Source organism: Pan paniscus, chromosome 9 (genome assembly GCF_029289425.2).
Source record: "Pan paniscus chromosome 9, NHGRI_mPanPan1-v2.0_pri, whole genome shotgun sequence".
Lineage (NCBI taxonomy): Eukaryota > Metazoa > Chordata > Mammalia > Primates > Hominidae > Pan > Pan paniscus.
In genome coordinates, this window is record NC_073258.2 from 108,084,348 (window position 1) to 108,098,015 (window position 13,668).

Consider the following 13,668-nt stretch of genomic DNA (forward strand, 5'->3'; position numbering starts at 1 on the left):
CTAGCAAGACTAATAAAGAAAAAAAGAGAGAAGAATCAAATAGACGCAATAAAAAATGATAAAGGGGATATCACCACCGATCCCACAGAAATACAAACTACCATCAGAGAATACTACAGACACCTCTACGCAAATAAACTAGAAAATCTAGAAGAAATGGATACATTCCTCGACACATACACTCTCCCAAGACTAAACCAGGAAGAAGCTGAATCTCTGAATAGACCAATAACAGGAGCTGAAATTGTGGCAATAATCAATAGTTTACCAACCAAAAAGAGTCCAGGACCAGATGGATTCACAGCCGAATTCTACCAGAGGTACAAGGAGGAACTGGTACCATTCCTTCTGAAACTATTCCAATCAATAGAAAAAGAGGGAATCCTCCCTAACTCATTTTATGAGGCCAGCATCATTCTGATACCAAAGCCTGGCAGAGACACAACCAAAAAAGAGAATTTTAGACCAATATCCTTGATGAACATTGATGCAAAAATCCTCAATAAAATACTGGCAAACCGAATCCAGCAGCACATCAAAAAGCTTATCCACCATGATCAAGTGGGCTTCATCCCTGGGATGCAAGGCTGGTTCAACATACGCAAATCAATAAATGTAATCCAGCATATAAACAGAGCCAAAGAAAAAAACCACATGATTATCTCAATAGATGCAGAAAAAGCCTTTGACAAAATTCAACAACCCTTCATGCTAAAAACTCTCAATAAATTAGGTATTGATGGGACATATTTCAAAATAATAAGAGCTATCTATGACAAACCCACAGCCAATATCATACTGAATGGGCAAAAACTGGAAGCATTCCCTTTGAAAACTGGCACAAGACAGGGATGCCCTCTCTCACCGCTCCTATTCAACATAGTGTTGGAAGTTCTGGCCAGGGCGATCAGGCAGGAGAAGGAAATAAAGGGTATTCAATTAGGAAAAGAGGAAGTCAAATTGTCCCTGTTTGCAGACGACATGATTGTATATCTAGAAAACCCCATTGTCTCAGCCCAAAATCTCCTTAAGCTGATAAGCAACTTCAGCAAAGTCTCAGGATACAAAATCAATGTACAAAAATCACAAGCATTCTTATACACCAACAACAGACAAACAGAGAGCCAAATCATGAGTGAACTCCCATTCACAATTGCTTCAAAGAGAATACAATACCTAGGAATCCAACTTACAAGGGATGTGAAGCACCTCTTCAAGGAGAACTACAAACCACTGCTCAAGGAAATAAAAGAGGATACAAACAAATGGAAGAACATTCCTTGCTCATGGGTAGGAAGAATCAATATCGTGAAAATGGCCATACTGCCCAAGGTAATTTACAGATTCAATGCCATCCCCATCAAGCTACCAATGACTTTCTTCACAGAACTGGAAAAAACTACTTTAAAGTTCATATGGAACCAAAAGAGAGCCCGCATCGCCAAGTCAATCCTAAGCCAAAAGAACAAAGCTGGAGGCATCACACTACCTGACTTCAAACTATACTACAAGGCTACAGTAACCAAAACAGCATGGTACTGGTACCAAAACATAAATATAGATCAATGGAACAGAACAGAGCCCTCAGAAATAACGCCGCTTACCTACAACTATCTGATCTTTGACAAACCTGAGAAAAACAAGCAATGGGGAAAGGATTCCCTATTTAATAAATGGTGCTGGGAAAACTGGCTAGCCATATGTAGAAAGCTGAAACTGGATCCCTTCCTTACACCTTATACAAAAATCAATTCAAGATGGATTAAAGATTTAAACGTTAGACCTAAAACCATAAAAACCCTAGAAGAAAACCTAGGCATTACCATTCAGGACATAGGCGTGGGCAAGGACTTCATGTCCAAAACACCAAAAGCAATGGCAACAAAAGCCAAAATTGACAAATGGGATCTAATTAAACTAAAGAGCTTCTGCACAGCTAAAGAAACTACCATCAGAGTGAACAGGCAACCTACAACATGGGAGAAAATTTTCGCAACCTACTCATCTGACAAAGGGCTAATATCCAGTATCTACAGTGAACTCAAACAAATTTACAAGAAAAAAACAAACAACCCCATCAAAAAGTGGGCGAAGGACATGAACAGGCACTTCTCAAAAGAAGACATTTATGCAGCCAAAAAACACATGAAAAAATGCTCATCATCACCGGCCATCAGAGAAATGCAAATCAAAACCACTATGAGATATCATCTCACACCAGTTAGAATGGCAATCATTAAAAAGTCAGGAAACAACAGGTGCTGGAGAGGATGTGGAGAAATAGGAACACTTTTACACTGTTGGTGGGACTGTAAACTAGTTCAACCATTGTGGAAGTCAGTGTGGCGATTCCTCAGGGATCTAGAACTAGAAATACCATTTGACCCAGCCATCCCATTACTGGGTATATACCCAAATGACTATAAATCATGCTGCTATAAAGACACATGCACACGTATGTTTATTGCGGCATTATTCACAATAGCAAAGACTTGGAACCAACCCAAATGTCCAACAATGATAGACTGGATTAAGAAAATGTGGCACATATACACCATGGAATACTATGCAGCCATAAAAAATGATGAGTTCATTTCCTTTGTCGGGACATGGATGAAATTGGAAACCATCATTCTCAGTAAACTATCGCAAGAACAAAAAACCAAACACCGCATATTCTCACTCATAGGTGGGAATTGAACAATGAGATCACATGGACACAGGAAGGGGAATATCATACTCTGGGGGCTGTGGTGGGGAGGGGGGAGGGGGGAGGGATAGCATTGGGAGATATACCTAATGCTAGATGACGAGTTAGTGGGTGCAGCGCACCAGCATGGCACATGTATACATATGTAACTAACCTGCACAATGTGCACATGTACCCTAAAACTTAAAGTATAATAAAAAAAAAAAAAAGAAAAAAAAAAAGAATAATTTCCCTTAGACTACACAAATAGAGAATAAGTATATGGCTTCTTGTATTCCACTCACAATGGAGAACAGCAAGAGGGACCTTGCACATACTTAGAGCTCTCCCTGAATCTTCACAGTTATATATTTATCAAAGATAAATTATACAAAAACAATCATAATTTTTTACGAGCTGGTGAAGTGGATACAGCAACACTTAGTTTACCAGCCTTATTTCAAAATATCTCCAGGATTAAATCCCTACTGTCTTTTTCTCTCCCTTCCTTACTCTTTCCTTCCCTCCCTCTCTCTTTCTCTCTCTACACACACCCCCCCCCCCCCACACACACACACATTTTAAACTATTTCATGACTAGGAAAAGCCACAAATTCTTGTTTTCTCTATCAATTAAGTAGATTTTGTGTCTTTGCAAGTTTTGCTTCAAAGCCCAAACTTTGCCACTAGAAATTATCCAAGTGGGTCAATTTATAGCAACATTTCTCCTCTCTAATTCCCTCATATAGTCTGTACTTACTTATTTGGGCACTGAATCACATGGTCCTACTTAACCATACAAATTGTGTATTGTGTCCTTTTTAAAAAGGCACAATGTAGAAGGGCACAGTATGGTATAGTGGAGAGTGGTCACCTTGAAATATTATAAGGCAACTAAAATTAGGGCTTATAAAAAGTCTTTCATGTTATTTAAAAAGCACACGTAAAAATCTGTTCACGAAATAGTATATAACATTAAATATGGAGAAATGGGATACCATTTGTGGCTTTAATTTTTCTATATTTCCACATTTTTAAATATAATAATCATGTTATGACCTTGACTATTAGGAAAAAACAAAGTAAAAGAGACAGACAAGGCTCCAATTGCAACTCTGATTCTTATAAGTGTGTTACCTCAGACAAGTTAATTAACATGAAGAAATGCCCGAGTCCTCAATTCACCATGAATATACTGCCTTAGGTGACAAAAGGGACTTTGCAGATATTATTAAGGATCTTGAAATGAGGGGATTTTCCTGGGTTATCCAGATAGGCCCAATGTAATCATAAGGACACTAATAAGAGAGATAGGAAGGTCAGAGTCAGAGAAAGATGGAAGATACTACACTCTTGGCTTTGAAGATGAAGGAAGGGGCCATAAGCCATGAATGCAGGTGGCTTCTAACAGCTAGAAAAGGCAAAGGAATGGATTCTTTCTAGGGCCTCCAGAAGGAATGCAGGCATGCTGACACCTTGATTTTAGCCAAAAGAAACCCACTTTGTACTTGCGATCACCAGATTTTTGAAATAAATCTATGGCGTTTTAGGCCAATATGTTTGTGGTAATTTCTTACAGCAGCAATAGGAAACCAATATACATGCCAAGGCTCAACAACCTATGGCATATTTGCCAAGACGGCACAATGAACACACTACTACTTTCACACAAAGGCAACTGCTGTCACAAGCTTCTCTATTCTCTCCCTGCAGGCTGCAAAAAGGTACAACCTGCTGCTTGCTAGAAGAGTTGTTAGCAGGCATTGCAAAGGCTCTAGTATCAAAGTGTATGTACATTTAGCACTTCCTTTTTTCTGCACTGGCCAGTCAGAGGAAATGCATTTGGAACTCTGGCACCACTCTTTAAAGGCACTGACAGAATTAAAGCAAAACTTTTTATTTATGGTAGAAAAATAGACATATTTGGATTTTTCACTTTTATTCCAGATGTTACTCCTGACTTCTTAGAAGTATCCTTGAGTTTGAAGGCCTCTGGTAAACCCACATTTTCATGAGAAGTGCTTTCCTTAGTTTAGAACATCAATTTCTAAATGTTGGATGTTTTTTCAATTGCTATAGTTATCACAAAATTAAACTTAAAATACCATTTTTTAAAGTTCAGAAAGAATTCTCATGCAATCTCACTAAAACAGCCTTGTGAAAAATGACTGCTTTTCTCGACAGTTACTTATTATCATGCAATTCCTCGCATTGAATACTCAGATCTGTTTTTCCTGTTTATTTCCATGAACCTCACATTACACTGAAAAGAAAGCAAATGGGCCAAAGAAAATGAACAAAATGGGCAGATAAAGAGAAGCTTACCTTCATACAGCAAAGAAAAACATAAATTTGTAAAAATCAGAATGGATTACATATACGTGAATCTCTATTATAAGCCAAGAATTTACACAGTGAAAAAAAAAACCACCCCACCCTGAAGGATGCAGGCAAAATATTTCATGAAATTATTAAGGACATAAAGTTTTTAAAAGAAGTATAATAAGGTTCTTCCAGAAGTAATAATAATGTTAAAATAACTCAGTATTGTTCATTTCATGTTCAAAAATACTTTTATTAATTTTTGAAAAGATAATGGAAAGTTTATTAACCAAAAAGTGACCTCCTTTGGAATTATTCTTATACTTATGTACTCTTCTCATTCTTACTTCCATCCACATAATTATAAAATCTTAAAGCTAAAAGGGGCTGGGCGCAGTGGCTCACACCTGTATTCCCAGCACTTTGGGAGGCGGAGGCGGGCAGATCATGAGGTCAGGAGTTCAAGACCAGCCTGACCAACATGGTGAAACCCCGTCTCCACAAAATACAGAAATTAGCCTGGCGTGGTGGTGCGCTCCTGTATTCCCAGCTACTCAAGAGGCAGAGGCAGGAGAATCACTTGAACCTGGGAGGTGGAGTGATCGTCACTGGGCGACAGAGCTAGACTCTGTCTAAAAAAAAAAAAAAGGTAAAAGGGATCTCAAGAGGTCATCTGGCTCATCCTTCATTGACTGTAACCCTCAGCTAGTCTCAGATACAATACTATGTGATGCCTTAATAAAGGCAATTGCTGCTATCTTTGAAATCCTTTAAAATTGAATATACAACTGCCATTTTTACAGTATCTGTGTTTCTTATGTTTCATAATGTTAAGTTAAAATATTAAGACCTCCTGGCTACTTAATTCAGGTACTCATGGAGCTTTTAAAAAAGAAACAAATAATAAGATACTAGACAGTTCACCAGTAAGAAAATGTATACACAGTATAGAAAACGGGGACTAATAAATCAAATTTTTTTCTCCTTTGAAATATTTTCAACTGTCATTAAAACTATGTTGTGAAAGAATACTTAACAGCATGAGAAATTATAACATGAGAAGTGAAAAACGTAGCACAAAAGATGTATGTACATTAAATGCCTTTTTCTATAGGCACAAAAAGGAGAGAAGTAAACAGTACATTTAGAGTTTTTGTTTTGTTCTACTTTGTTTTTTAATATGTTGTCTGGCCCAATTCACCAGCAGAGAAGAGAAAATGATTGTAGATAATGTTGTACCTCTAAAATAAAACTATGTATCTTGAATAATGTAATAAAATGGAATCTTTTGACTGGAATATAATAAGTGTAATAAGGAATCCTATTAGTTACGTGACATGTAACAGGAGTCTGGCTTTCCAAAAGAAGAAATGGGGGAGAAGTATTCCAGTGACACCTACTAGAATAGGGACTGGCAAACTTTTTCTGAAAAGGACCACATAATAAAATACTTTAGGCTTCGCGGGTCATACGTTCTCTGTAGGGACTACTCAAATCTGCCCTTGTACCATGAAAGCAGCCATAAGCAATACCTAAGCAAATGAGTGTGGCTGTGTTCCAATAAAAGTGCATTTACACAAACAGGCAGAAGACTGGGTTTAGCGTGCAGGGCTTGAGTTGCCAACCCCAGCACTAGACTATAATCTCCATCAAGTCTGGAATCTTCCTGTTTTGTTCCACTGTGTACCAAAAGCATCTTGAACAATGCCTGGTAAATATCAGGCACACAATAAATATTTGTAGAATAAACTACTTTTTGAATAGAAAAACAAAAACGAACCACACTTCTATTAAATCTCTATTCCATTCCATTTAATTTGTATTTCTAGAAAAGAGAAAAAATCATTACCAGACGTGCTCAACTTAAGTGTAACTTGTACATAAAAGCTGATCTACAAATAAAGATTAAACTATGAGGTATGATTAGGCAAGTCTCCAAAAGAACCCACAATCTAACTCAACTACTATTTTATAGTTTTATAGGAACATAATAGTGAACCTTTGTATAAGAAAAAGAAAATGAGTTCCAAATTCAAAATGGAACATCTAGGAAAATTTTTCTCTCAGTATAATTGCAGAACAATATATTTCAAGAAGGCCCTTCTCACCATTTGTCCCACAGGGGCTGAGAAGCTCACCACAGCAGTTCTCACGGCAGACTCTAATAGCTGCCATAGCCAATTATAGGGACTACAGTGGCAGAAGGCCAAAGGTCAGGAAGAAACATTCATGTGAACAAATAAAAACCCTCTACAAACAAATAAGCATTTTCTAGACCAGGTAGGATAAAAATAACTTCATTTGTCGAACTAGTAATTTCGCCTTCAGTCACTCAACCAAATGGTCCCTTTGTCAACTAAGACATGGAAATTAATAAAGATCCTGAGCACTAGGGTAATTTCTTCTACCAGGAAAAAACATACTTACAGACTTTCTGATATCTTTTGAAGAGAGGTCTATCAACTTCTTGTTCATGGACCACTCTTCATCAGATTCCATTATGGCTTTCTAAGAAATATCCATTTGTTAAGTGAAAAAAGAACATGTAAGTAAATAAAAAGAAACAGCTTATAACAAGTAATATAGCAAATTAATTATGGGGTATATTATACATAGTAAGCCATTATTCTGAACTGATTAAGGCTTTTAGTTATTTAAAATAAGAACTTCTTAAATTTTTGAAATCCTACCATTAGCCAAAGATAATATTCTTTTACTCATTCTTAACTGTTATACTAACTTGAGCTCAACTTTACATGGCAATCCTTAATAAGACCAATCAATTTAACATGAAACATAATTTGTGATCATAAAGTTCCATTTATAGCACTGCATTCATAGAGATTACTAAATAAATTCATTTAGTTTTACTGCTCTTCTTCCAAAAGGCAACAGAGTAATTTACATGTTTTCTAGCAACCAAGGACTTGAACTATTTCTGCTCATATAATGAAGAAGTAAAAATGCAGGAAAAAAAATGTGCTCTAGAAAATAAAGCCTATTTTTTAAAAGTCCAGGAAGCATAAGTCTATTTCAAGCAGATAGCAACTTAACTTTGATTGCATGCAACTCAATGCTTTTATTTACCCCTCACACATTTTATGTTTTTGATGTCAGAATTTATATAACTATAATTTGTCAATTTGTAATTTAAAAAATAAGAATTTTTTAAAATGCAGGGAGAAAATACATAGAAATGGAGTAAGACTTCCTATGCTAAGCAATGTAACTACTATTTACGGTAAAGAAATATTTAAAAGAAAGAAAAGCCAGAGTGATAAATATAAAATAACCTCATGTTTTTACAGTATTGTTATTAATGAAGCAAATTTTAAAGATAAAATAACATTCAAATAAGTTCTATTTAAATAGAACAGATACAGTACTATTACCTATTTAAAAGGCACCAGTTGCTTGGCTTGACACTGTAATATAGCACATTCAATATAAAAGCATCTTCAATGATCACATAAAAGGTTTAGTGTAGGCCAGGTGCAGTGGCTCACGCCTATAATTCCAGCACTTTGGGAGGCTGAGGCGGGCAGATCACGAGGTCAAGAGATCGAGACCATCCTGGCCAACATGGTGAAACCCCATCTCTACTAAAAATACAAAAAATTAGCTGGGCGTAGTGGTGCATGCCTGTAGTCCCAACTACTCAGGAGGCTGAGGCAGGAGAATTGCTTGAACCCAGGAGGCAGAAGTTGCAGTGAGCCAAGATCAGGCTCTGTCACCCAGGCTGGAGTGCAGTGGTGCCATCACAGCTTACTGCAACCTCCGCCTCCTGGGTTGAAGTGATTCTCCTGCCTCAGCCTCCTGAGTAGCTGGGACTACAGGTGCCCACCACCATGCCCAGTTAATTTTTGTATTTTTAGTGAAGATGGGGTTTTATCATGTTGGCCAGACTGGTCTTGAAGTCCTGACCTCAGGTGATCTCCCCACCTTGGCCTTCCAAGTGAGGCACTGTGCCCGGCCTATTTCATTTCTTTATATAAATTTTGATGTAAGTATATAGGAGAAAAATATGTTAATAAAGACAACAGTATTTATAAAATAGCACTATAGCAAAAAATTAGTGTATATGCAAAGACTACTTATAAACACCTTAAAATAGATGGGAGCCATGTCACCCACTTCCTTGGGAAGAGGAATACATTCATAAACCATGTGATACTGTTTCTTCATGCTCATATTAGTTTCCAAAAAAATGCAGTCTAATCCTTTATCTTCAAACATCTTTACCAATGATTTTCTGAACATCTAAAAAAAAAAAGAACTAGGTAAAGAAAACACTTAAAGGAGATTCAAAATCAAGCATTTTCAAGATATTTGAAATATGAAAACTTTAATAAAAAAGTACAAATCCCTTTAAAATGAAAAATAAATAAAATAAACAGTAATATCTGAACTCTGCAATGTTATAGTTACTTTACTTTCTAAATCTACTATATAATTTCATATATTTAAGCAAGACTTTTAAAAAAACTGAAACCCACTATGTATATATTAGAAATAGTTTCAGTAAAATGAGAGAAAGAAGTGATAAAAACCAAATTTAGGTGGTAAAATATGCAGAACTGACAGAACAATCATAGGAAAATATCCATAAGCCAAAAGAGATACTCTGAGCAGATGGGCATCCTTAAACTCAGAAATACATGAGAATTCACTTCCAATTGTTTTCCTATGCTCATAGCATCTGCATTTGTTGGTTCCCTATGTCTGCTGACCCATCACTAATAACCTTGTATATTCAGGTAGTCCTCTATTTTCACATATAATGCAGTCCTATAAAGCATATGAAAGCCAAATACACTAAAGTTGAAAAGTAATAGGGTTTTCTCTTCCCAAGGAACTAAGTATTATTATACAACTATACACACACATATAATCAGTTGTGGGGGTGTGTGTTTTGTGTGTGTGTGTGTGTGTGTGTGTGTGTGTATTTCACACTCCTAGGCCTAAAGGGCAGCTGTTTGTAGAGGGTGACTGAATAGAGCTGAGTGGTCCAGGATGTCTGCATGCATTCACATGACACCCCCTGTAGTACAGGATGGAGCTAGGGATCGAAAGAAAGGGGAGCAGGCTGAAGGCTGGATGCCAGAGCCCAGCTCCATCCACATCACCACGTCTTACTGTGAACCCCTCAAGCTGTCTAAGAATTCTGGATGAGCGCGGTGGCTCATGCCTGTAATCCCAGCACTTTGGGAGGCCGAGGTGGGTAGGTCACCTGAGATCAGGAGTTCAAGATCAAGTTGTCTAAGAATTTTAAACTAAAGTTGGCCTTGTAAGAGTTTATGAAAGTATATTTAAGTAGGAAGATAAAATATATTTTATTTAGATTTGTCAGCTTGATTTATAACTTTTTAATATTTTATTTAAACATTTTGTTTTGAGGTAATTACAGATCACATGTAGTTATAAGAAATAATACAGAGAGATCCCATGTATGCTTTACTCAGTTTCCCCAAAGGTAACATCTTATAAAACTATACTATAATATCACAACCAGGATATTGACATTGATATAGTCAACACTGAGAGCAATTCCAACACTGTCCATAAAGAACTTTTGTTACCCTTTTACTTTCTCTTCTCCTTTTATTTTTAGAGATGTGGTTATGCTATGTTGCCCAGGCTGAAGTACCAGTGGCTATTCACAGATGTGATCATAGCACACTACAACCTCGTCGTACTCAGGCTCAAGCAGTCCTCCCCCATTAGCCACCTGAGTAGCTACTCAGGGACTAAAGGTGCACACCACCATGGCCAGCTCCTGTTACCCTTTTACAGTCACAGTCATTCCACACCCTATCCAGTCCTCATTCCCTTCTTCTACCTTCCCCTTAATGTGTTCCTGATTTCTTTAATTCTGACATTTCAAGAATGTTACATAAATAGAACCATGTAATCTTTTGAGGTAGGCTTTTTTCTTTTTTTTTCTTCAACTGTTACTTTAAGTTCTAGGATACATGTGCAGGATGTGCATGTTTGTTACATAGGTAAACGTGTGCCATGGTGGTTTGCTGCACAGATCATCCCATTACCTAGGTATTAAACCTAGCAACCATCAGTTATTCTTCCTGATGCTCTCCCTCCTCCCACCTCCCACCCACCGACAGGCTCCAGTGTGTGTTGTTCCCCACCACCATGTGTCCAGGTGTTCTCATCATTTAGCTCCCATTTATAAGAAAGACCATGTGGTGTGTGGTTTTCTGTTATGGCATTAGCTTGCTAAGGATAATGGCTTCCAACTCCATCCATGTCCCTGCAAAGGACATGATCTCATTCCTTTTTATGGCTGCATAGTATTCCATGGTGTATATGTACCACATGTTTTTATCCAGTCTATCATTGATGGGCATTTAGGTTGATTCCATGTGTTTGCTATTGTGAATAGTGCTGCAATGAACACATGTGTGCATGTATCTTTATAACAGAATGAATTATATTCCTTTGGGTATATACCCAGTAATGGAATTGCTGGGTCAAATGGTATGCCTCTAGGTCTTTGAGGAATTGCCACACTGTTTTCCACAATGGTTGAACAAATTTACACTCCCACAAACAGTGTATAAGCGTTCCTTTTTCTCTACAACCTCACCAGCATCTGTTGTTTTTTGACTTTTTAATAGTAGCCATTAGGCTTTTTTCAACTAGCATATTCTCTGGAGATCCACCCAGGTTGTTTCATGCATCAACAATTCATTCTTTTTCATTGCTGGGAGTATTCCTGATATGGATGTGCCCAGTATGTTTAACCATACACCTTTACAGAATATCTGGGGTGTTTCCAGTTTTTAATTATTACAAATAAAGCTGCTATGAACATTTGTGCACAGGTTTTTGGGGAAATATAACTCCATTTCTCTGGAATAAATGCCAAGAAGTGCAAGAGTTAAGTCCTATGATAGTTGCATATTTCATATTTTTAAAAACTGCCAAACTGTTTTCCAAAGTGGTCATACTATTTTACATTTCTACCAATAACAGAAGAGCAATTCTGTTTCTCCATATCCTGGCCAGCATCTGGGGTTGTCAATGTGTTTTATTTGACATTTTGATAGGTCTAATTTATCACTGTGATTTTAATTTGCATTTTCCTAAGGGCCAATGATATTAAATATCATTTTTATATGCTTATTTGCCATCTATTAATATAGATCCTCTTCAGCAAAATGTTTCATGATGTTGTTTATCCCCCTTTTTTTTTTTTTTGAGATGGAGTCTCGCTCTGTCACCTAGGCTAGAGTGCAGTGGTGCGATCTCAACTCCCTGAAGACTCTGCCTCCCAGGTTCAGGTGATTCTCCCGCCTTGCCCCCGCCCACAACAGCTGGGATTACAGGCGTGCACTACCACGCCTGGCTAATTTTTGTATTTTTTGTAGAGTCAAGGTTTCACCATGTTGGCCAGGCTGGTCTCAAACTGCTGACCTGAGGTGATCCACCCGCCTCAGCCTCCCAAAGTCCTGAGATTACAGGCGTGAGGCACTGCACTCAGCCAATTTTCTAATTGGATTGTTTTCACTGTTTTGACATTCTAGATATAAAAATATTCTTTATATATTCTAGATACAAATCCATTGCCAGGTATGTGGTTTGCAAATATTTTCTCCTAGTTTATAATTTGTCTTTTCATCTTCATATCAGAGTATTTTGCAGAACAGAAGTTTTTAATTTGACAAAGCTCAATTTATCAATTTTTGTTTCCATGGATTATACTTTTGGTGTCAAGTCAAAGAACTCTGTGTACCCAAGATCTTGGCAATTTTATCTTGTTTTTCTCCCAAAAGTTTTATAGTTCTGTACCTTACATTGGAGTGCTGTGCTCCACTTTACACTGGAGGGCTGTGTTCCGTTTTGAGTTAATATTTATATAAGGTATGAGGTTTAAGCTGATACTCAAGTTTTTTGCTATGCATGTCCAATTGCTCCAGCACCATTCACTGAAAAGGCTATCCCTTTTCCACTGAATTGCTTTTGCACTTTTGTCAAATTCAGTTGAGAATATTTGGTTGTGTCTATTTCTGGGTTGTCTATTTGGTTTAATTAATCTATATGTCTATCCCTCCACCAATATCACATAGTCTTGATTACTGTAGATATGTAATAATCTTGCTTATTATACATCTCCAGTAATCAGGTAAGGCTGATTCTTGCAACTGTATTCTTCTTGTTCAAAATTATTTTCACTATTTTGGTTCCTTTGCCTTTCCATATAAAGTTTAGAATAATTCTATCTATACCTACAAAAAAATCTTGCTGGCACTTTGATAAAAATTGTGTTAAACTAGTATATTAATTTGAGGAAGACTGTCATCTTTACTATGTTGACTCTCCTAATCCATAAACATGATATATCTACATTTATTTTATTTTTGAAATTTCTCTTATCAGTGTTTTGTAGTTTTTAGCATACAAAATATGGACACGTTTTGTTAGATTTGTACCTTCGTCCATCCTCAGTATTTGTGGATTCCATATTTACAAATTTGTCTTCCAAATCAATTCTCATGGCATTTTTGAGATCTTTTACAGACAACTGCAGAGTGGTGAAAAAGTTGAGTCATCCAACATACACCTTCCCAACCAAAGTTGAACAAAGCAATGGTCTGCCCTGTTTCAGTTCTCAATGTAAACAAGTGTGCTTTTCAGGG

The 13,668-nt window shown here is 37.0% G+C and overlaps 1 protein-coding gene across 5 annotated transcripts in view; it reads right to left on the minus strand.

Moving 5' to 3' along the window:
• CWF19L2 (CWF19 like cell cycle control factor 2) overlaps nt 1-13,668 on the minus strand; it is a 177,952-nt gene that overhangs the window by 58,495 nt on the left and 105,789 nt on the right. For 2 of the 5 annotated variants that reach the window (XM_008953743.4, XM_003828352.6), the window contains exons 15-16: nt 9,116-9,271; nt 7,439-7,519 (exon numbers count right to left, since the gene is read on the minus strand). The exons of the other annotated variants lie outside the window; for them this stretch is intronic. In XM_008953743.4, the coding sequence (XP_008951991.1) occupies nt 7,439-7,519; nt 9,116-9,271 (237 nt within the window). The remainder of the gene's footprint in view (nt 1-7,438; nt 7,520-9,115; nt 9,272-13,668) is intronic. 5 annotated transcript variants of the gene reach the window in all.